At 34.6% G+C, this 26,544-nt stretch overlaps 1 protein-coding gene across 2 annotated transcripts; it reads right to left on the bottom strand.

Moving 5' to 3' along the window:
• Nucleotides 1-1,284: 1,284 nt before the first annotated feature.
• Nucleotides 1,285-26,493, bottom strand: LOC126969868 (THAP domain-containing protein 2-like). 2 transcript variants are annotated; one of them, XM_050815449.1, is made up of 7 exons: nucleotides 26,345-26,493; nucleotides 24,068-24,242; nucleotides 16,954-17,013; nucleotides 16,455-16,646; nucleotides 4,273-4,332; nucleotides 2,751-2,927; nucleotides 1,285-1,604 (listed from the first exon to the last, which is right to left on the bottom strand). In XM_050815449.1, the coding sequence occupies exons 2-7, from the start codon at nucleotides 24,200-24,202 to the stop codon at nucleotides 1,299-1,301; spliced, it is 930 nt and encodes a 309-aa protein (XP_050671406.1). In that variant the 5' UTR covers nucleotides 24,203-24,242; nucleotides 26,345-26,493; the 3' UTR covers nucleotides 1,285-1,298. The 2 variants fall into 2 exon arrangements, with proteins under 2 accessions (XP_050671406.1, XP_050671405.1); XM_050815448.1 differs by lacking the exons at nucleotides 24,068-24,242; nucleotides 26,345-26,493 and adding exons at nucleotides 17,086-17,269; nucleotides 17,897-18,363.
• Nucleotides 26,494-26,544: the final 51 nt, after the last annotated feature.

Here is a 26,544-nt window from a genome sequence, read left to right as displayed (position 1 = left end):
AGTATTTTATTAATATTAAAGGTAAAGGTGTATTAAATTAATTTTTTAGTTTTTGAAGTCGGTTTTTTTAAACGTAGTTTTTTTATTTTTTACATTTTAGTGTCATTTAATTATTATAATATATAATCAACCTGAATGAAAACTCCTAAGAAAACCGTATATAAAAAACAATTATATCATCGAGGTAAACTAAAATTTTCATTTAATGAAAACTATTGGGCGAAACTATCTAAAATTGTTATGGCACCAAATGGCATCTATTCTGCATCGGACTAAAGAAAATTACGTAAATCGGATCATAAATCTCAGAGTAATCGGTGTACATACATAAAAAAAATACCGATCGAATTGATAACCTCCTCCTTTTTGAAATCGGTTAATGAATTTGATATATTAAAATAGTTAATTTCATTGTTAAGATTTTAATGTAATTCTTCGAAAGACATAAGACGTTTAAATATAATTCTTCAAAGATCTAGCAAGAATCCTAATAGCTATCATTAGGTATTTAACTAAGACAATAATATAAATGTCAGTTAGCGTTCGTTATATACTTGTGATAACCAAATTCTATAATTATATTTACTTCTTACGAAATACTAAATGACATGAAAGCAATAAATACTCGTTTCTTCAATTACATTATATTATAATAGTTATTTATGCAACTGTTGTGTAATAAGGAGTATTAAAACACGAATGTGGGTTTATCATACGAGGAGGAGCCGAGTGTACTGCTAACATTAAAACAGCCAGTCCTAGTAGTAACCATCCATTACTGATTATATACAAATAAACTAAGTATTAATGAACCAATTATTTATTTTAGTAGTAATTTACATTTTGTATAGTGCAATAATTAAAATTCACTTGAATATTATGTTCTCTTGCAGCGTTTAAAATGAATCGCTCATTTTTTGTAAACAGAACAATAAAACTATCGAAGAAAAATGTCAGGGATTCGAATAATGTAATTTTTTTTACGGTGCGCGACGTTCTGTTGGTGTGGAACGCGCGTAAACGAAAATGTTCTTTTTTTGAAATTCATACAGATACCACGCATCGAGCAATATGAATGTGGCTGCCTGTTAAAACTCTTTGAGCATGAAGGGATTGAAAAAAAAATAGGAGTGTTGTTATGAAATTCAGTACAACATTACAACACTCGTTTGGATGATGTAATGGTTATAAGGACATTGGGTGTTTTAATGTTGGCAATAAGCTAACTGTTTCAGAATCTTTAATAGAGGATTTAAAGTATGGGTGCAGATAAATATTATTACATTACAATAAATTATTTAATGTTTCTCTCTACATTTATTAATACACACTGAATCTTCATGTAAATTTCCAAGTTCAGCTTCATTTAAAACAGCGTTGATCGCATTTTTTGCAAACAGTCTCTGCTGTGGGGACATCCTAGCTAACTTCGTTCCCCACTCCAGAATGTCAGGGTCATCCTGTTGATCGCCTAGTTCAGATGAGTTTCTTTGCGTGAGACTTCTCAAAGATTCAGGCTGCGTTTCTGATACAGATATTTCATCTTCGGAAGTTGATTCTACTTTCATTGATATCGGTGGATCGGCTATTCTATTTGTTATATTCTGAAAATTAACATATAATATATTATTCTTTTTTTGGAAGGAACCTTCCTTAAATATTTCCTGGTATATATTATTACAACAATATAGCCTGCCGACTAAGAAAATGGCAGAAGACTTATATCCCTAGACTTGCCATAAGTATTGTTACAAGAAAAAGATCTGTTATTTCGATTACATACACATTTATACGGTAACTAGCTGACCCGACAGACGTTGTTCTGTACATAATAAATAAAATACTGATCTTTTATGAATTTGTCAATAATACATATTTCATAGCATCAAGAATTATTTCGTAAAATATGCTACCTGTTGTTATAATGAAATTGTTTCACAGCAGAACTGTCAAACCGTGCGTCAATAAATTCTCTCATAGAAAATATGTCCATACAAAACAAATATTGGTAATAAAAACAATTATGGGTCCCAAATCGAAATAAAAACTATCCTATCTCTCAAGTTGGACTAAACTGCACTCCATGAAGCAATCCCCATTTGAATCCGTTCATTAGTTTTGGAAGTCCATCGAGGACAAACAACGCGTGAAGCAATTTATATATATTAGATGTAAAACATTACCATATGTACTTCAAAATGTGTGTTTGGTGTTTAACCACCCAAAAACCCTTACCATAATCTTTCAAGTTTTTATAGTCATTTGACAGCTTAATTTATGCTGAGCTTAAGATAAGACAACCCAGTGCAAAAGTCAAGTTCTCGTTTTATCACACTCAGCAAAGTTTTACGTCAGTAAAGTCTGAGCAAAGTCGAAGTACGCTCTATAAATTAGCCTTAGAGTTATTCTGTTATTTTACAGCAGATACCAGTGGAGGACTCCATTGCACAGCATGCCGGTTAGATTATGGGTACCACAACGGCGCCTTTTATTGCCGTGAAGCAGTAATGTGTATACATTATTGTTTCGTTCTGAAGGCGCCATAGCTAGTGAAATTACTGGGCAAATGAGACTTAGCACCTTGAGACGGTGTACAATTGTAGTGCCGCTCAGAATTTTTGGGGTTTTACAAGAATCCTGAGTGGCACTGCATTGTAATGCGTATCAATTACCATCAGCTGTACGTGCTGTACGTCTCGTCCCTTGTTTTCATAAAAAAAAGTTTGACGATCTCATGACAAAACATGTACCATAGTTGAAGTTGAAGGCTGAAGAAGTGGTGCAGAGCATTTAGTGGCTTGTGGTAATTGTGAGGTGGGTTCTCTGTGGTCTTCATCATCGGATTCTACTTCTGATTTTATAACAACTTCGTATTCAGAGGCATCATCTGACATCGGAGCATCATTAATGTCATCAGCTGTAGTGTTCTGAAAATTACTTCAACATTATCTTATGTAAATCTGAAGTGTGCTTGATACGCTAAGGAGGTTGTAAATACTACGCAATAAGAGGCAGGACTGCCTAAGTAAAAATTGAAATTTAGTTTGGTATGAAACGTGCAGTGATTGGACATAAGTTTGAAACAGTAGTAATTAAATTATGACGATTGGCGACAAAGTATAATCCGACTAAGTTTGAAAGCGAACAGTTGCTTATAATGTAGTGGTTTTACTTTTTTTTACCAGATAATAGCCGTCATTTGTCAAACTATCAATGACTGCATGTTTTATACAATCGAGTGAATTGCTTTTTTCTCACAGAGTTTCGCTAGGCTGTGATACACGACATTGTCGAGTTCTCTAACTTGTGTATCATTTCATTTGTGTCCATTATAGTACTACCCGGTTACAAAATCTGTGGTCCTGACGTTGCTCGATGACATCACATCAGCGTTTTGTTACGGTGTGCAAAACAAGCATCAATTATTAATATACTATTACTAGCTGACCCAGCAAACGTTGTATTGCCGATATAAAAATCGCGATACAAAAGTAACTGTTGATCGTAGATGGGTGAAAATTGAAAGTGTATGTATTTTTGAATGCTGACTCATTATCACACAAAATTTAAAAAAAATCGTGTGGACCACCCTTAACATTTAGGGGGATGAAAAATAGATGTTGTCCGATTCTCAGACCTACCCAATATGCACTCAAAATTTTTGAGAATCGGTCAAGCCGTTTCGGAGGAGTTCAAAGTTTAACACCATGACACGAGAATTTTATATATTAGATTAATAAATAATCTACGATTGATTTTTTCTGTATTTTTTATTGATTTAAATGTGTTGTGTTGAGATGCTGATTATTATTATGAAAAATCAACGAAAGCGGTTAAGTACAAAGGGATTTTATAATTCTGACAGAACTATTATAGCGACACAGAACAACATAAGCTACAAAACTATTAACAACAAAAGTTAAAACGTAATAATGATAACTTCAAAAACAAAGCAGTGGTATGGTAGCACGAAAATATCACAATATTACGGTCAGTAATCTGCTAACCGTAAGGACAGACGAGCGCGAGGGGGTGAAAGGGAAGCGGGAGAGGACATTACGTTCCAACTTCTAGCGAGCCTAAGAGATAGCGTTGCCGTTTAGTAGGTATATACATAATTTTATTTGTAAATTCAATATATGGAAATAATGAGCTTCACACACAAAAAAGTAAATAAAATCTGGAGTATACTTAAATATATTTAAACAAAACAAATCAAACTCAAATTAGCAAATGAGAATACGAACAAAATGATTTGAATCAGTGTCTTACCAAACTCGACGTCAATTCTGGAACTATCGTTGCTTGAATATTTGTTTGTTCAAGATGAATCTGAAAAACAATTTATTTCTTTATAACATTTATAATCCGCACACGGACAGCACATTAGATGATGCAAACACATTTAAAGAGATATAGACTACGGAAATAAATCGAGGTAGAATTGTAACGCTTTATATCGCGTGTGTTCCAAAGTTTAGACAAAAATCGCCCGTGCCTACTGGGCTATGTGTACCCCCGATAAAAGACATTCATGCACAAAGAGGTATTGTTTAAAGCTAGTAGGTAAATAAATAACACACTCAAAATATACGAGAGTATTTTAATGTTTAACAATTTAGTTGATACGTATTTATATATTTTTTTAACAAGACACTAACAAAAGCATAATAATATTATTACAATAACTAATCAATTTTAAGTGAAGGCTTAATTATAGGTGTTACACATATTTCAAAAACATAGACACAAATACGAGTATTTAATTAAACATAAATGAATAAGAAATCAATAATATTTTATAATAACTAAAACATGCATAGTTTCACAATTGGGATAAAAAAAACCTAAACTTATAAATATTTGAATAAAATATACTTTTTGCCTATAAATTACATTTTTTTTATTTTATGATTATTACACAAATTTAATTTGAAAACAAAATTTTTGAATGATGCGGGACACGAATAAATTCGAGTGGCGTATCGTTTATAAATCTTGAGCATTTATTACAAAATAATTCTTGATGTTTTGAAATATTATTAGCAAATTCCTATAAAACAGTATTTTTTTTTTATTATTTACAGAACAACGTCTGTCGGGTCAGCTACTGCTTTTTTTCCAACGAAAGGCATAAATACGACCGCCTTAGTGTCTTCAGTGGGGCACGAATATTTAATTGAGCAAATAAATTAGGAATTATCAATGACTCCGTTCAACAACAATTGATTGGCAAGATACGATTTAAACCAGTCCAGGAATGGGTGTTCCTATACCTATGCCTTTGAGTTTCACAAGTAAAATAGAGTTATCAAACTTGATAAAGGCCTTACTGAAATCTGTGTAGATTGCATCAATAAATTTGCCAGTATCTAGTAGTGATATATTATAGCCTCAGAAATCTCTTCCATAAAGGAAACAAGGTTGGTTTTTGATCGAGCTTTCACAAACCGTGCTGCTTAGATGTTACAATTTTTTTAAGCACCATGAAACGATAGGACATATAAGTTGCTACCTCTGCGAAGACAGAAATGATGGAAATAGTTTAATAGATATAGATATAATTGTTTATCTCCTGTTTGTCTCCGACTTTGAATAAAGGCAGCACCGGAGCTTTTTCCATAAGGTTGAATATGTAGTAGTCCTAAGAGATTTGTTGATAATCAGTGCAAAGGCAAAGCTAATGCACTATAGTTGGGCCATTACAAACGTGTGAACTGAGTCTTAAATTTTTCTTATCAGATCTCTTGCTCACACTTTTTGGCATATCGGGACTCTCGCTCGCACTCCTAGTGTTGTGTGCAACAAAAAAAGGATTTTTCGATAGTCATTAGCAGGTAATCAAGGAAAGGTTAACGAAATAATGCAAAATATTTTTAGGGTGTATTTTTAATAAATGCTTTTAAAACATACAATATATTAAATTTTATAGAACTTAAACTAATATAATTATACATATAACAAATTTTAAGCAGAATCAAAGATCAGCTTAATATATTCATCTACGTCTATGTGATCGTCTGAGCAGCTCCACAAAGAGGCGCCGTAATATCTCGTGGTTTATTTAAATTTAGAGAAAATATTTTTACCGGGTCACTTTTCAATTCATTAAACACTGTTAACACATTATGAATAACCGTACGAGGTTGGGCGTTAATATCGCCCTTTAATTTTAACAAAGTTAAGTTGGAGAATAATGCGTCCAAGGTTCGCTTATGAAACTCTAATGACAATTATAACACAATTTTCACAAACACTGTAGGTGTTTTTCACCTTATTGCATAACTCATCAGCTACCTGTGTCCGAGCGGCATCCCTTTATCGATAACGAGATGTGCGGCATTGTCACATCCATTTGACGTAATGTTTCATGACTCAGTTTGCACGTTTGTAATGGCCCAACTATAGCGCGATTATGGACAAATATCGATGAAATACCATCTGCTTCAGCTCCTTTCCAACTTAATCAACTCTTTTTGAAACAGTAAAATTTTGATTAATTAAATAATTAGCGAAAGCCTTACAAATTTCTGTTCCATTGGAAACAGATCTAATATCGTTCTTAATTTTTAAAGGATACGAACTTTTGCCTGTCTTTTGTTTTAAGAATGACCAAATTAATTTAGGACTTTATTTTAAGGAGAGCTCAATATATGCTCAACTTGTTCAATACATTCGGTCGAAAGTGGTGCCCAATAGAGTTTGATTATAAAATTGGTGGTGATTCGATATCTCGACCAGAAACTATCAAAGACCTGGGTGTCACATTCGATCGAAAGTTAACCTTCCATGATCATATTACCACTCTGGCCAAGGAATCCTATAGAATTTTAGGCTTTGTTTTGAGGAATTCTGGGGATTTTACATCTGAACCAGTCATAAAGCTTTTATTTGGTGCTTCAGTGCGCAGCAAGCTTGGAACAGCTATGTGTGTGTGGAATCCGCATGAAAGTACTTCCTTGTCCTTCTCGAAAAGGTGCAAAAAGCTTTTCTTAGGTACCTTTACAAACGTACGCATGGATACTATCCCTATATGTATCCCACAAAATTTCTTCTGGGTAGATTAGGCTACAACTCCCTCGAGGTTAGGCGAAAACGACAGCAGCTCACAGTTATGTGCAGAGTTCTCAGAGGTGATATAGATGCGCCGAGTTTGCATGTTGAGCTATGTAGAATCTGTGTACCGGACAATTACTGTTCTAGGCGCAGGCATAGATTGTTCGGGAGTCCGACACATCGTACTGTGGCCCGCACCAACTCACCTATACCGAGGTCTCTCTGCTCTCAACGCTCTTCTCGAAGCCAACCCTGCTTGTGATTTATTTGCGGATGGATGGCAGACGATTTTAACAGAGTGCTTGCGTTTTTGTGAGAGGAATGGATGAACGGTATTTCGATGTTTATTAATTGTTAGTTATTTACAGTAAACTTTGTATCTATTAACTTATTTGTGTAATATGTTTAGTTTGTAATTCATTCTTACTTTAATATTGTAATTGGCTTACGCCGTTTTATTAAAGTATAATTCGTTTTATTAAATAAATAAAATAAAATAAATAAATGAATTTTGCGTAGGAGCATGCTAGCAATACCCCACTTTTTTCCATATTATATCAAATGATAGTTTATTGCAAAGTTTGTTATGTTTGCGAACTTTCATCCTAAATTTATGTTTTTCTTCAATGCACTTGATCAGACACGGGGTAAGCCAAACTAGGTATTTTCGACTGCGTGATTTCACCATAGGTACATATTTCCAGTTTAATTTACGAATTTCACATTAAAACAATGCAACCATATCGTCAACACAAGGACATTCACTTAAAATTTACTAAATCATTTTTATCGTCGGAAACCATTTGAACATTTTCTTCGACTAAACCATTATTAGTCGTACTGTTTATGCGCTCTCTAGGCGATGATGTGTAATTGAGAATAGAAATATGCTTAAGAGCCATGCATTTTCTATTAATTTCGAGAGCCTTCAATTCGATATGCACCAGTTGTTTTTTGTAAGCTTCAGAGTCATAAGATTCAGACTTCTTCATAACTATACGTTGTGTCAGTTCTTTTGACCTTTATAGCTGTTTAATATCTCATATATTATTCAATGATCAAGGTGACATTATGTAACGTAATGCTTCCTATTCTTCACGTGCCTGTCCAGTACTGGAGGTCAGCAGTCAGCTTTTTAAACCTTACCTTGTCCATGGCTAAGCAGAATATCTTGATGCATGTCCACTCCCTTATATTTCTGAGCCAAGACTTTTTTGTTCTTCCAACACCTCTTTTCTCAGCATTCTCCGCATCAACAAAGTTTGCAGCCGGCGGTTTCTAGCGTTGCGCAGTATATGACCGAGGTACGAGATCTTACGCTGTTCGATAGTTCTCACTAACTCGAAGTTCTTCTGCATTCGGACAAGGACCTCTGCGTTAGACACTTTAGACGTCCAACTTATGCGGAGCATTCTACGATGCGTCCAAATGTCGAAAGCTACAATCTTTCCTTTCTTCAATCTGCATCACAACCGTATTAAACAACGGGCCAAATGTAGCTTTGCAGGAGTCTTAAGGTAATGCTTAGGTACGCTATCTACTCAAAACACACCAATAAAAGTTTTACAAAATACAAATAACCTATACACTACTTACTGAAATAGGCATAGCAATATTAATGTGTGGATAAGCTCCAGATCCTAAGTATCTTTGTCCTGATTTTTTTGTTATGTAATCATTTTCTACAAAATGATCTGAACAAATTGTGCTAGTCTTAGTAGGTATCCATTCCTTTCTACCAGTTGACTTAATCCAAAAGTTTCTTATATCCGGATCTTTTGGAAACCTAAATATAAAATGTTTTCATTATAAACTGTTTACCTTAATTGTACCAAAACTCCATTTAGAAGTTAAATGGATAATCACAATGAACAATAATTTTTAGTAGGTAATAAAAAGATTTCAATTACAATATTATTAATATTTATCATTTGCACACAAACTTAATGTCGAAAACGTTTAACAATTAGGTCTATCATTACCACAGAACAGGTAAAAGACATTAGAATGGCCACCATTCGTAATTTGAATAGGAACAACTGTCGCCACACGATGTTATACTACATGCCCTAGACACGTCCTAGTCAATTAAATACAAGCATTCACCCACATACGTAACCACTAACACAGCCCTATAATTGGTCAATACGCCTACTTTTGACATCTCACGCCTATAAAGTTTCATATTTTATTAGTTAAACTGTCATGCCGATAATGTTATACTTCATGGATAGGTACAAGAGTATTAAGTGATGTGCCACGCATAACGAACAACCCGACTTTCAAAAATTGGTTTTGACATTTAAATCGAATATGTTCAAATCTTGTAAATAATAATAGATACGCATGGGTTCTTTATTCACAAACTATTAGCAATGTCGCAACGTCAGGTGATCAAGCCGTTCACAGAGCACTAGATCCCCGACAACACGAGCAGCTCTGCGTGCAGCGTTCAAATGGTGTGAGCTGATACTGAGGTGCGCCAGACCAGGGATGACAACAGTACACCTCATGTGGCTTGACCTGCGCTTTGTAGAGCGCTAGAATGTGGGCCGGCTTGAAGTATTGCCGTGTTCTATTAATGACACCCAGCTTCTCCGAAGCCAACCTTCGCTTTACCTTCCAGATGACTACGGAATTGACTCGAGATTCAAGACCCATATTCTATATACAGATACTAGGCGAAGCTTTAAGGGCGAAGAGCGGTGTTACGACAAATGGGGTTTTATGAGTGGTAAACGCACAAACTCGAGTCTTCTGGGAGCAGCCTCTCTCTGTATACCAAGAACTGGAGGCTAACAATGCCTGCCCTGATTTTGGAGACCAGGGAGGTAATAGCAATAGCCCTGCGATTAGTCAAACTGTCTCCTTATTTTTTGATCGGATAGAAAAGGGCTGTTTTCCATTAGTCCGGGACAGGAGTCCAAGAAATGCAGGTAAACAGAAAATACATCTCTACCATTTACGGCTAGTAATGCTTATCTTGATGCAAAATGCCAGTGTTAAGGTTACTACAGAATACAGATTACTGGAGTAGGTATGTAAAGTCGAGGAACATCATTAATATAAATTAGAAGACTAGGAACGAGATATCCACTTCGACAGATATTGTGAAGAAGAATTAATTAACATTAAGTAAAATTCCAGTAGTAGGTAGTGATGAACGATGATGATGATAATAATATTGAATTAGATTTAGTTTGTGTTCCAATATTGTAAAATAAATAATTTTAAGTTCTAATTCTTTATTACACCGACTAACACGGATTGACTAAATAGTCCTACTAACCAAAAAATTTTCGATATATAAGAAATTGTTTAAAATTACAAATCTATACATTTTAATATGCGACTATCTATTGCAAGTTTTATGAGAATAATAAACGATTAAACACTACCCCCATACCTAGTGGACTGTCAAAATTATCAAACTATATTTGTCAGACCATAGTGGTTGACAAATGAGAAAATGTTATCGATTTTTTTGTCGATAATTTAGATCAGTGTATTAAAAGAAATTATAAAATATTTGTTAATAACATAAAAATACTTTACTTAAGAGGAAACATTTAAAATACATTTATAAGAAGTTAAACGTAATTTTATGTCAATGTATTGTATGTAGTATTGGTTATTATACAACGTGAATCAAAAAGGGTATACTATGCTTTGAACCCGACATTCCTTAGGTCATCTCTAATGGCTATGTGAAGTCAGAAATGAATTAGCGTTATATTTGAATACAATATTTAAAGTCCACAGTTTTCGCAAAAACTATGCATCCCGCAACCCTTATCAGCTATTTTTCTGAACTCTCTTTGACCTAAAACAAATGAATAACGTAGATGTGACATAATATCAGATATTAGTAAAATGCCTACTGCTCATTGCACCTGTGAGGAAAATTATAAACTCATTTTGCCATGAAGACGAAGTTATTTTGTATGTGCATTTTCTTTAGCTGACATTGAAAATCATTCTAAATTTGTATTTACTTTAATTACCAATAAAGATAGGTAATTATAATCCGATTATGAAACTCTGTAATGCATATTTTTTTGGTTACAAAGTTCGGCCTATCGGCATTTTTACTCTTTGAATTGTGTGAATGTGAATATCATGATTCAAATATTTACTGCTCTGTGATTGGAGAATGTTTATGTGTTTTAAAATCAAAGGGATTGCCGATTGTAAAGGAACCTACACACCGGACCATTTTTAATTCAAGATTCTTTTGATGTGTTGGAAATTAAATGAGTTCTCATTTTTGATAAGTTATTACCTAAGCACTTTAATGTAGGATTATTTGAATGATTGATGTCTGAAGGTGACGAGCGCAATTGTAGTTCCGCACGCGTTTTTGGGTTTTTCTTAACTCTTGATCGGCACTGCATTGTAATGGGCAGGACGTATCAACAAAATTAACACAAAAAAATGTATTATCCAATAAAGATAATTCTAATAGGCTCCTATTAAGTAATTGTTCTTCACGGATAACTTTAGTCAAAAATAGATGTCTTTGACCATTCTCGTATTAATAATAGATAGGTAGGTATTTCATTCCCGGGCCGGGCATTTCCAAAGCATTGGGGTTTTAGTAAGAAATTTCTGAGTAGCAGACCAGAGTTTAGAAATGTGGAGGCTTGCCCCTAGTATGTGGGTAAATATGAACCTTGTCCAATTTAACTCCCAGAAGACTCAAGTTTGCGCGTATACCACTAATAAAACCCCATTTGTCGTATCACCGCTCTTTGACAACACTTCCTTTACATCCTCGCCTAGTAACGGAATACTGGGTCTCGAAATCTTGAGTGTTTGTCAATTTCGAGGCCATCTGGAGAGTAATGCCAAATAGGCTGTCATCTCTGGTTTGGCGCACCCCAGTATAAGCTCGATGCGACCGCGCGCAACGCAGAGCAGCTCGAATTGTCTGTGAACGGCTGGATCACTTGGCGTTGCATATAGACATCGCCTCATTGTGTGTCTTCTACCGCATTTATCATGGGGAGTGTTCCGAAGAGCTGTTTCACCTGATTCCTGACGCCGAATTCGGTCCTCCGCGGTTTTCAAGGAGCTTTCTTATGAATGAACTTCCTTGTGCGGTGTTTCCGGGATGATACGACATGGGTACCTTCAATAAAAGCGCATACACCTTCTTTAAAGGCCGGCAACGCTCCTGTGATTCCTCTGGTGTTGCAAGAGAATGTGAGCGGCGGTGATCACTTAACACCAGGTGACCCGTACGTTCGTTTGTCTTCCCTTTCCATAAAAAATAAAAGCCGCGTGTTATTTAGGCGAGTGTGCATACTTCTAAATCATAATACCTAATTCAATGGACATTTTATTTAATATTTTTTATACTTTAGTTGTGTTCCGACATTCATGTTTGTTAGATCGTCGCGTTGGACTTTTGGATTGCAGTATTTTCGTATGATAATCATGGCAGATTATGGGAACAATGAATATTACGACATGATATTGTGTGTTGGTGCGGTGACAAATAACAATCTGGTCGCAGCTCGCGAATTGTACCACCGTCGGTACCGGAATAGGAGGCTTCCCTTTATACGCCTGTTTCCGAAGAGTGGTGCATGATTGACACCTTCCTTTAGTGGTGTTGCTGCAAAACCTACGTACCTCCTTATAACTGTATCATGTGTGATGTAGCTGGGCTGTTTTGAATGTACTAGTGATGAAATAACTAGGTATCTACTTAGGTACCTAACTACCTAAAACATAATCAACATGACATGATGTGGTGTTTTCTGTGTATTTATTGTGAAACTCAAGGAGTGTTAAAAAGCTGCACAGCAAGATTGGTATGTACTATTATTATCGAATACCTAATGTTTAAGACCGTAGGTAGGTTACCTAATTTTGTTCACAAACAACGGATCCGCCCATATTAAATGGCGGTCTCTTTAAAAGTTAGGGCTTTTTTAATCTTATTTATTTTATTTATTCAAATTTAAACATCACAATACTATTGCATATGACTTATATAACGTAGTATTGAAGGGATGTTATACCCTTTTTGATTCACGTTGTATAATGAATTCGTATATTAACATTTTCCAAATATATTTAATGTACAGATTCGACTCAGAATCTTATCAGTATATGTACATATAATTACTGAACACACATATATATATATGCTTTTCTATAATTGCTTTAGTCTGTCACATGGTTTGCCATATGATACTGTCCAATTTGATGATATATTAAATCTTTAAATATTTTAGTGAAGTGGTGCATATTCTCTGACTAACAAGTAATAATATCACAACACGGCATTATAATCACTTCATCGCAGCTACATTCCTGACGTACTCTAAACATGAAGGACAAGCACTAAATAATCTACAAGCGGTGAACGTATGATACGGTTTAAGTTTCATTGTTTTATCATAGTGACGGAGCGGCTGTTACGTCTTTCCAGCCTTTTTTACTTATTACATGTGTGTATAACCATTTAAAATTGGATAGATACACATACTTAATATCGACATTGTTTACAATAAGGCACAACCCTATCGATACGCATGGATTCAAGCTTTGATATCTATATATACAAAAATGAATTGCTGTTCGTTAGTCTCGCTAAAACTCGAGAACGGCTGGACCGATTTGGCTAATTTTTCAGTTCAGTTCAGAGAAGGTTTAAAAGGGGAATAAATATGAAAATGCTCGGAATTAAATAAAAACAACGATTTTGATTTTCCCTTTATGTGTCCCCGTCGTTTAGAAATCAAATTGAAAGAATAGTTAAAAATTAATAACTAATTAGAATCTTTGTTTCTCGGGAGGTAAAAAACGAACTTTATTCTAGCTACCTATACTTAGTGAATTAACTACAGCTTTAACTATGATGGCAATACAACGTGTGCTGGGTCAGCTAGTAATTAATAATTACAAATATCACTTGTGTTTGAAGGTTTTTGGACTTACGGGTTAAAAGAAATTCCTTCTCAGGCTATACAACAGACCAGGCTTCTTCTTTGACACGTTACTATAGTGCAAGGCGACAAAATTCACGGAGTTTTCGCGGAGTCTCATACGTTATTACAATAAGAACACGACTGTCAGCCGGTGAAGCAAATTTCGGAGAAATATGATCCGTCGCTCATATTCGCTGCACACCTGCCCGCCCACAAGGCCATTCTAATCTTTTTAAACTGTTCTGTGATCGATACGCATTTAGCGGAATTCAAACATTGCCTATACATATTTAATAAATACAAATATCACTTGTATTTAAAGGTTTTTGGACTTACCGGTGAAAAGAAACTCCTTGTCGCGCTACACTACATACCTGGCTTCTTTTTCGACACGTTATTATAGCACAACACGGCATTATTCTTTTTTGCGGAGCTTCGTACGTTATTACAATAAGAGCGCGACTGCGCGACTGTCGGCCGGCGAAACTAATTTCGGTTGACATATGATTTATGAGCATAGAGCGTTCGCTCATAAGTGCAGCGCACCTGCCCCGCCTACAAGGCCCCTCTAAGTACCGCCTTCAGAGCCTCGCTACAGAGTCGCTCCGGCGAAAACTAGGGAGGAGATAGAGCTATTTAACTATCGACACTTACGATTGTTCGTCGATAATTTAACCAATTATTACTTTTCGTATAACTAAATATTATTTTAAGCCTTACATAATAATAATAATAAGACTTTATTTGTTTCAACAAGAAAATACAATTTTGCTTAAAATTACCCTCCACCCCCAAACTAGGATAGCCATGACATGGTGGTCAGTTCCCAGTTGTGCAATGTAAAATGTCAAGGGAAACAAAAATCAGCATATTTAAAGGTAGATACTAAAGGTATAGGTAATAACGGTGGTTATACAATATATAATTTAGGGTGTGCGTTTAATTATATGTTTAGCTTATCAAATACTAATAATACTTTATATAAGTAGACATTAACGAATAAGATTTTCAGTAGATTCGTAATTTAGGTTCCTTAACATGTTCTTGAGTTTATAACTAAGTTCATATATTTTACAATGCATAATTTTAGGTTTAATATTAATGTTTTTGTAAAGATATCGTCCGAAATAGTTAAATAGGCGGTGTGCAAATGAAATTTTTGTTCGGGGAATGTGTATTACAGGTCGACGTCGCGGAGTACTGTCCAGTGGTGGAATTAGGTGTATCCGATAGTAACGAGTAACGCTTCTATCTATAAACAGCTGCCGTACTGTAGCAGTTCGGAGATTTTGTATAGTGTCTCAGTTAGGATTCTACAGGGTTTACCGAGCATCTACATGTTATAATATATTTATATTCATATACAAAAAAAAAATACAAATTCAAACAAAGATTTTGTCTAGAATCAACATGTTGTTAAGTTACCTTCAATAACAGGACTAATGATTCCAATATAACACTGTAGCTTCTTTTAACACCAAAGTTATTAATACTACATTGAATAAATACGTTATTTCTTATCAATTTGTTTTTATTTTCTCGCAGTTGGTACAAAAACTGAAGTATGTTACTCTGGGATAAACCAGTCTTATTCTTTTGTGAACTTAAATCCCTCGCTGCACTCAGGACTCTTATTCTTAAATCCCATGGTACGGTCGAATTTAATTTTAATAATGACCCTCGCTACGCTTGGAATTTAACCATAGAGTAATTTATTCTGCTCATGACTCACGCTGTACCCTTGACATGAGAAACTGCTTTATCCCCTTGTTATATAATCTACTATTCCTGATCTCCGTTACTTCATCAGCTAGAAAATATCCGACGGCCACTTTAAAACTGTAATTGATACGAGTTATCAACAACAAGTGCCTCTTACGCTTTGAAACTCTGGTCTCTTTGAAGAATCTCCAAAATCAATAATTAACCATGAAAATTTTAACCGATTCTATTTTATGTTTTATCGCCATATCATCGAAGGTTAGGCAACAATATAGTTTTTTTTTTACATAGAAAATAAGGGACGAGACGAGCAGGATTTCAGCTGATGGTAATTGATACGCCCTGCCCATTACAATGCAGTGTCGCTCAGGATTCTTGAAAATCCAAAAAATTCTGAGCGGCACGACAATTGCGCTCGTCACCTTGAGACATAACATGTTAAGTCTCATTTCCCCTGTAATTTCATTAGCTATGGCGCCCTTCAGATCGAAACATCATAATGGTTCATTTGTAGAGTTAACTTTAAATTTAATGGCGTCTAAATATTATTTTGTAAAGCTAAGATTACCATGTATGAACAAGGGTGGGGTAAGTTATGTGAAATTTTTGTCACTCACAAAATTGTAGGCCTTCGCAGAATAGTAATTTAATGTGAGAGGAAAGCTCCATGGGGACTATAAGGTACGAATAAAGGAGAATTTCTTGCTTAGTTATATTCATGCTAATAATAAATACCAAGGCACTTTCGTCGTGGGTTAATAAACAGTCTTTAAGGTTTTTTATTAATTCCTCGAGATTAACAATTTTCCGATTTTGTCGCCGGTTCTGCTCTCGTAATCTTTTAACTTTTAATTTTTCTTGATTGATAATATCTCTAGAACGTGTAAGTTGCATTCTAAGTCCTTGTTTTTTGGGTGCTTCAGTTTCCTAAAAACGGAAATATGCATACTATATTATATTCAATAAATATGTCAAATAAATAATTTGAATATTCGTGCAACGCATGTTCTGGATGTAGATGTGAGAGAGAAAGAGAAACATCATGATAATAGAAATATTAAACAGAAAATCGTATATTTGTTATGACTTAATAACTCGCTTTGTAATTAATAGCCATTTGTTTTGCCTAAATTGGTTTTTGAAAGATAGTTACTGAATATTGTAAAAATTTATTCAGTAACTTGAATCAATTAATAAAAAATAGAGTGATTAATTAATTAAGGTAATAACTTACGTCGTTATTGTCGATAGCGGAACCAATTGTATTTTTATTAATCAAATTCATTGTTGATTTCTGCAAATATATAAGGCAGTCGAAATTATCATTTGGTATTATTTAAATTATTAAACCTAAAAAGACACTCACGTCATTAGTCCAAACCTCAATTTTAGGATAGACATTCGGATATAATTTTCTAAGTTTTGGTGACTCACTAAAATCTTCATCTGAAAAATGCGATGAGCAAATTGTGCTGTATTTAGTAGGGAACCAGTTTTTACGTCCTGTAGCATCTATCCATTTTTCTTTAATATTGCCCTCCTTTGGAAAGCTGAAATGTAGGTACCTTACTGGTTAAAATGATACGTTCTTTATGTACATTTCGCTTTAATCAATAATAAATCAAAATATAATGATTTAATGTTAATATATTTTGCAAATGCAAAATTGTAACTAAGTCACAAAAATAAATCTAAATGATCGAATAATTAATTTATCGATAAGTCGTTATCTTGCATTGTAAATCTCTAGCACATAAACCTCAAGAACAAAGTCAACCTAAGATGGAGCAACTCGGTGAGTTGTGGTTATTTATTAAAATAATCTTTGAGAGTTTCGCTTTATGTGATATTCATTGCGTATTTTTTATTGCAAATTTGTATGAGAATTGGATTGGAATCGTCATGAATTTGTTGTTTTACTAAGAAATAGATAAACGGAATTCATTTTATACAGTAAAGACCTAATTTTTAATATTTAGCTTAGATAATTTATACGTTCCTCTTGTTGCTAGACAACCGATGAAAACAGGCCAGGTTACTTATTACTTTAGTTTGCGAGACAAGCTACGTCTTACACTCGCGATTTGTATGTCACTTTGTGTTAGTGTGCGTGCATTGCACTAAGTCGATCTATGATTACTGTTAAATTATGTTTTTATTGAAATTAAAATACTTACCGATGAAACGAAATTCCTTCTTGCTTCGTATTTACTTCATCACTTCTGTTTTTACAATTTGCAACCGAGCAATATGGCATTTTAACTATTTCTTATATCTTTGTACCAATATCACGAACGCCAGTGAGTCTAATAGCGTAGTGAGCGTACGTTTCGAACGGTATGCAATATATTACTAACTCTTGGCACGATTGCTATCTGCTACGGCCACTCGGTATTTCTGTCTCGCTTTATTTCTCATATATCAATATACCGACGCGATGACGCGATCGCAATTAACCAATCACATCGCTTCCCGCCTAATGCGGTATAACGCGTCGGCGCGACTTTCCATTCAGGCTTCAGCATTCAATACAACGCCAAAACCACAACCATAACGCAGTCATATGAAATCACTGCGTAAACATCGCAATGCTGTTTTTAAATCTGTGTTTACAATGCATGTACACGAATTATAAGTACTGATCGTGTATGACTATACGACACCACTTATTTACACTCGACAAGATAGTTAAACTTTATTAGGTAGGATTAAATACATAACAATAATAGGTCGTGTTTCCTTTTTTTGTTGTAGTGGGTCGGTGTTAAAGTCAGCCTGATTGTATTCTATTTTTCATTCCCTTGTTGTTCGATCAACAATAACAACGTAGGTACCTTCTACTACCTATAACCCGGTCAACTTAACTCGGGACCTGGCTCGAATCCTAGGAAGTACGGTCAACAAAAACGGTTTAAATCAAGTAGGCCAGTAAAAATAGAATTTAACCTCGCACAAAATTTTCGATCCAATTTTTTTTGCAAGGCTTAGCTTCTCAGGGTCACTTACTGAGCATAAAATAACAAAATGCTGCCAGACCTGATTGGAGCTCGTGTAAAGAAGTTATATCTCATGAAACATCATAGTTAGACAGATAAAGTTTTATTTCTGTTGGCGCTATAACAACAAATATACTAAAACAGAATAAAATAAATATTTCAAGGGGCTCCTACACTGCATTTTTTTTTCTCAATATTGATAAAGGCAACAGGTAGATGCTTGAAATATACACAGAATAATTAGTTAAATATCTATTCACTTGGTAACGTGGGGTTCCCATATAACAGACATGATTTTTTTGCCGTTTCGTAAACAGCATATCCAAACTTAAAAAGGATGGAGTGTCGAATTTCAGTTAAGTGCCCCTTAAAATTAACAAAATAATATAATTATTAACTTGATGTATTTAATCATTTTGGTAATTGACAACCACATTTTAATTCCTAAAACAAAATACATCGCCGACGAATTTCGCACCATAATCTAATGAACGTGTAATAAACTGCAACGTTTCCAAAGACTAGCGTGTATGGCTATCACAGGATGTATGCGAACCACACCTACCGCGGCTGTAGAAGCTATGCTGAACCTTCCGGCACTACACCTCTATATAAAACAAGAGGCGGCCTGCGCCGCAGTAAGGTTGAAGACATTAAATCTTTGGAAAACCACTCAATCCCCACACCCAGAGGTTCTAAATGAGGTGATTGAAAAGGAGCCTCTGCTGTTGGCAGTAAGTGATAGATCTCCAAAGGAATACATATTCGACAAGAGATACAAAATACAGCTGTATGAAGAACTGAAAGAGGACCTCAGTACAAAAAACCTCAGGATTTTCACAGATGGCTCAAAGACAAGGTCGGGCACGGGATACGGAGTGTTCTCGGATGACCTAAATATAAGAATAGCTGCATCACTAGGAGCTCATAACACTGTCTTCCAAGCAGAATGTATGGGTATCATAGAAGCAGTCACTGCTACTTTGACTCGAAAGGTAAAAGACTACTCCATCCGCATCCTTTCAGATAGCAAATCAGTACTACAAGCCCTACAAAGCCACACTATCACCTCTAAGCTAATATACAACTGTCACCAATGTCTGAGGGAGTTATGCGAAAATAACAACCAAGTAACTCTTCAATGGATAAAGGGTCACAGTAACTCACGAGGGAATGATGCCGCTGATGAATTGGCCAGGAGAGGCTCAGCGATGACAGCAAAAGGACCAGAACCAACTATCCCTCTCCCGCCTAGCTGGCCTACGAAGGTAATACGCCAACACACCAAGGAATTACATAATAAGTACTGGATGAAAGTAAGTGGGTGTAGACAAGCAAAAGAAGATCTACCTCAAATAGACCCCAAGCTCTCTCGCAAGCTAGTAAAACTTCCACGACCTAGGTTACGGAAAATAACTCAAGTACTAACGGGTCACGGCCCTTTTAACAAGCATCTGTTCAATATAGGTGTCACCGACAGCCCACTGTGCAGAGCCTGCACGGAGGCGGACGAAACGGCCGCACACGTCATTTTGGAGTGTGGCCTCATACCGGGCCAAACACCTGGGGTCACCGAGGACTCTCCCCGAGGTCATGGGTGACATCAGAGGTTTGATACATTACCTTGAGGAACTGGGGTGGCAGGATTAGCCGCCCTCCTCACCACGCAAAATAGGCGCGCTGTAGTCGTCGAGTTGCGGATAATAGCCCGTGATAACCTATAACCTAACCTATATATATGAACGTATACAATAGACCTTTACTGCAACGAAATAGGGTGTTAATTTGAATGAATGTTTTCTGTTTAATGTTTTTGACGATCTATTAATTGGGGATTGGCCTAGTTGTTTACAGATTTTGTTATCCATATTTTGGTCATCATCGAGTGGCTCATAGGAGATATTTTTTGTGACCTTTGTAGAAGCAAGTTTTCAGGGGGACTGAAACGTATAGAGCAAATCGCCGAATAGGTCGTTGATATCCACTGGTCTGGAGATCGAGTGCGAATGAGTTAAAGTTTCAGATGATTTATTATTGACTAGCGACCCGCTCCGGCTTCGCACGGGTATAAAATATATAGCCTATGTCATTCACTGAAAAAATAGGGAGAACCGCGGCCTCCGACGCGCTATTTATAGGCACGCTCACGTCGCCCGGCTGGCCGGAACCGCCGCAAAACGCTACGTCCCGCAATTTTTTAAATCTGTAGTATCTTCGAAAATATTCATTTAAATCATATGCTGTAAAGGGCCATATAGATCTATATTAAATTAACAATGTATTTAAGGTATTTAATTAGATAAGGATTAATGCTGTATTGGTTAAAATGCTTCGAAAGTTAGCCATTATTTGTCGTAAAATGTAAATGATAAAAAATGTTATTGTGGGATATCCATAAGAGATAGATATATACCATAGCGAGTTTTCTGTAGACCTTTTCAATGTGTACAATACTTAGTACATTATTTTGATAAATCTCGTAGGGTTCAGCCTGCGTTTGCAATGTAAGCGGAAAAAATGTAATTATTTACGACATCACATTAGGAACCTCACAATTAACAGTATTTCTCCACTATTTAATGGATGTTATTATACATACAAACCTTCCTCTTCAATCACTCTATCTACTTAAAAAAAACCGCATCAAAATTCGTTGCGTAGTTTTAAAGATTTAAGCATACATAGGGATATTGGGACAGAGAAAGCGACTTTGTTTTATACTATGTAGTGATTCGCTCTATCAGACGATTTAAAGTTTCGTTGTCACACACTGCAGTTACTTCCATTTAATCATTTTGTAAGCTGGGACATTTCTATACCTTATCCATTATTGCTACCGCACGTAAAAATAAAATTTGGTATTGGCTACATACCAAATTTTTGGCTTTGACTTGGCTTTTAAATTTCTAATGTTTTATACTTTTTTTTAATTTTGCACATTTACTAATAAGCTTTATTTTTCTTGGTGGCGATATTTATTTATTTATTTATTTATTGGTAATAAACAGCGTTATAGTAAACGTTGATAAACAATAATATAAAACATAATTCTTAAGGCCATTCTGTATTACTTATTTTGACAATATTATTTTACAATTGAAATTCAAATATTTTTATTCAAAATCACTTATTGAACGTCAAAAACTACCACCCATTCTGACTGAGACTGCCTCAGACCTGAGAAGAATGGGCGCAAGAAAATCAGCGTAGCGTACCTAATAGTTTTACAACAAGCTGTATTATGCCTCTTGTGTTTCTTATTTTCTGTGTGTATGTTTATTCCTGAAAACGTATGTTGACACAGGTCGCTTGGACTTTACTATGGTATTTTTATTTTATTTCTTAGGGACAACATACAGTTCACACAATATATTTTACAATTTCAAAGTATAGTAGATATTAAATTAATTTTAGTGAGAACATACACTGTTATCCACAGGTTAATTTTATAGTTACTAGTATCTTACATGATGAATAATAAAGTTTAACATTAGTTAAACTTTATTATTCATTAATAATTCATATTAAAGTAATATGTACATAAAAAAAGAGGAAAGAAATATAAATTTAGATGTCTTAAAACTAAGTTATTTACAAAATTACTTTACATTTAAAACAAAAGAGTTACCTAATGAGATTTTATATAATATATATATATTAATCCTGTTCACTTAAAATATCATTAACTTGCCTTTTAAATTTTGGTTTTGTTGAAAAGAAAATGTCAAGGCCATTAAAAAGTCTATCATGTGTGTCGACCAATCTGTGTAGTGGGGCGCGACCGCCAGCATGCGTGCGATAGCGCAGCGTGCGAAATAGCCGCTGCGTGCACACTGTCCGACTATGCGCTAAGCGTGGGACTGCGTAATTAAGTTTATTATTTAGTTCTATGCAATCATATATATACTGTGACAAATATTGTACAATGTCATTGCACCCAAAAGAGTACGACGATTGCGTAAGCTAAGAAGTTTATAACTTTCAAGTAATTGACTGTACGTTCGTTTCGTACGCCCATATTGGAAATCAATTCTACTAAGGAATTTACTTTGTATCCTCTCCAAAGTGTCAGCATATTTATTAAATAAGGGGTTCCATACTGGTGTGGCATACTCTACTTGGGAGCGTATAAGTGTGGTGTACAATATTAAAAATATTGAGGGACGCTTAAAGTCACTGCATGACCTCATGACTAAGCCGAATAATCTGAACGCTTTATCTCTGATGGTACTTATGTGTTGATTTAGATGCAGTTTCGAGTCTAATAGAACTCCCAAGTCCTTAATTAATGAAACGCGCTTTACTATAGAGTCAGATAATTTGTAATTATTTGTTATAACGTTTTTATTTTTTGAAAAAGAGATGGAATAGCATTTGTCAAAATTAATTTTCAACTTATTACGATGGCAGAAAAAGATAAATCTATTTAGGTCCTGCTGAAGTAGGTCGACATCAGACTCATTGCTAATACTTCTATAAATTTTTAGGTCGTCGGCGTATATTAAGAACTGTGAGTTCTGGAAACAATATTTTATTTCATTAATATATATAACGAACAATAAAGGACCTAAAATGGATCCCTGTCTTTCCCCAGAAGTTGTGTTTACTATGATATCTGATTTATAACCATTAATTACAACTACCTGGCTTCTACGAGTTACGTAAGAGTAGAACCATCCGAGTAGATTTCCTCAGATACCATTAAAAGCTATTTTATTGAGAAGCAGTAGCAGCAGCATGGTATGTAATAGTAATAATAATAGAATTTATTACTTAAAAGAATTAGTGGATACCTATACTGTTTATTCATGTGGAAGTACACAAACTATAAAAAAATAAGTAGGTACCTTTTGATATAATATACATTATTATAAATTAAGTAATTTGAAAAGAAAGCACTGACGTTTTAATTATCCTCCCATTCGGGAGGGATTAGGGATTTGCCATTTTGGCAAAGAATATTTTATTTTTATGACAATAAGGAACGAGACGAGCAGGACGTTCAGCTGATGGTAATTGATACGCCCTGCCCATTACAGTGCAGTGCCGATCAGGATTCTTGAAAAACCCCAAAAAATTCTGAGCGGCCCTTCAACTGCGCTCGTCCCCTCGAGACATAAGATGTTAAGTCTCATTTGCCCAGTAATTTCACTAGTTACGGCGCCCTTCATACCGAAACACAGTAATGTGTAACAGTAATGCTTACACATTACTGCTTCACGGCATAAATAGGTGCCGTTGTGGTACCCATAATCTAGCCGGCATCCTGTGCAAAGGAACCTCCCACTGGTAAAAAAGGAGGATACCTGTTAAATAACAAACAGATAATAATCAGATAAAAAAAGAACTTACAGCGATAAATTGCGTAGGTATAGAACCTTTCTTTAATAGGCGACGATGATTTCGTTGAACGAAACAGCTGTTCTTAAAATGTCTACTGCAAACCATAGAATTTCTGTGAGGCTCAAAGCCTTTTCGATTAATCATAAGGATCCATTTTTCCTTCACATCGGTAGCCACAGGAAACCTGAGACACGTTTTTTAATAAATAAATATCAATATAAATTACATAAATTATAATAATGACACTATAGAACTTATCTATAGATGTGTTTGCAAAGAACAGCAATAACCAAAATAAAATGAGTTGTGAAATAAACGCTACTAGCTACTTCTTTTATACAACAGACAATGACGTTCTATACATATATAATAGAACGTTATTGACAAATATACATAAAAATATCGACATATCGATAGATTGTATTTTGCTTTTGGTCAATCCCTATGACAAATATTGATAAACGGCGTCATAATCATGTATACAATATCTTATCACCTATCTAACAAAATTTTCTTAAATGATTATAATATTAAGAAAATACAGTGTATATAAAATGTCTTATTAAGTATTTTAGTGCATAATTAAAAAAAAACACGAAAGTAGTATTGCAGAATCAGTATTTACCTGTGAAATGTTTCTTTAGTTGGATTGTTACTATAAGTAACATAGCAATCTAATACAGAACACGACACCATTATATTTTTATTAATATCCGTTAAAGCACAGAACAATAACGATAAAAACACTTAAACTAAAACACGGTCGTGTCTGACAAGAGACTAATGGACACTAAATGGTTTCAAAACGGATTCACGGTCTTCATCTGTTCCTTCTCTTTCTCACACATAGGTTTTTATATAATGATAGTTATCTCGCTTTCACACTGGGTTCGTCTATTACGGTCGTATCATAGCCTACAATTACTGTTGCAATACAAGCCGTGCTGATAAGAGTGGCAACCTCGCAATTTTCAAATGAGTGGTCCTATCTAACTATAATATTATAAATACGAAACTTTGTGAGAATGTGTAGATGTTTGTTACTTTTTACGCAAATACTACTCATCGGATTTTGACGAAACTAGACATCAGTCGTACACTTAGGGCTGAAAATTATAAAGATAATGTTTAACTTGGTCATTATAATGTACCTAACAATGAGTATCAAGTACGCGAGCAAAGATTAGTCTTTCATATTCAGAGGAATAATCTCATTTAGTAAATCTAAAATTCTAAGATGTAAGTAAATAAGTTAAAAAAAGGATATTTGTGATAATCTATATATATGTATATAAATGAATTGCTGTTCGTTAGTCTCGCTAAAACTCGAGAATGGCTGGACTGATTTGGCTAATTTTGGTCTTAAATTAATTGCGGAATCCAGAGAAGGTTTAAAAGGTAAAAAAATAAATACGAAAATGCTCGGAATTAAATAAGAACAATGATTTCGATTTTCCTTTGATGTGTCCCCCGTCGTTCAGAAATCAAATTAAAATGATACTTAGTTTAAAATGAATAACTAATTTGAATTATAATATAATTTTTTATCTTTCCAACTTTCTCAGGAGGTAAAAATAAACTTAATATTAGGTAACTATAGTAAGTAGATTAACTACAGTTGTTAACTATATATCAGATTATTTTTATGTAAATTGATAAATCTTAAGTTTCGTCACAAATTAAATTTCTGAACGCAAACGATATTACTTGACATTTGACAACAAACTATTATATCTAGATTGATAAATCTTAAGTTTTGTCAAACAATAAAATTTCTGACACTAACCGCACCACAAAACGAAACAAAAAATTAAGTTTACTTTATACAAAAGTTTAGGTCTTTTATATATCGATTGAGGCAGTACGAAGTCTGCCGGGTCAGCTAGTACCTACGTAGGCCAATGATATTTAAAAGTATAGATAGGTTACCTAGACAACATTCGGTGTTTATAAATGATACACTAACGCACACATGAATAATCTAACATTGCAATAGCACACTACATTACGATTACACGTCAAAGAAGGATAGTAAATGCAATTATCGCAAGCGAAAAAGAGATAAATCTAGATATAGAATCATTCATCAGACATGATTTTTTACCGTACACCATGATTTATGCCATAACATACGATTCATTCATGAGTTCATGTAGTAAAAGTTATAAAGTAGTAAAACTGCAATGAAATTAGGTAAATGAAGTCATTTTATAAAAATTTAATTTAATATTTTTATTTAGATTATAATAGTAAAGTAGTGTGATTTTTATATATAAAAATTTTTACCGGAGCTATCACAGGTAGTGCAGTTTTTTTCAAACGCATGTATCCTTTCGAAGTAGTATATTTATCTTCCTGTTTAAAATGTGTAGAACAAATTGTACTACTTTTTGTAGGCATCCAGTCATGTTCACTTCTTTGCGCCTGAACGAAGCTGACCCATTTAAGTTTTGTAAAATCATCACTTGGAAATCTAGAAAATAATA

The sequence above is a fragment of the Leptidea sinapis genome, chromosome 19 (genome assembly GCF_905404315.1).
Source record: "Leptidea sinapis chromosome 19, ilLepSina1.1, whole genome shotgun sequence".
Taxonomy (NCBI): Eukaryota; Metazoa; Arthropoda; class Insecta; order Lepidoptera; family Pieridae; genus Leptidea; species Leptidea sinapis.
This window is presented reverse-complemented; position numbering and strand designations above follow the sequence as displayed.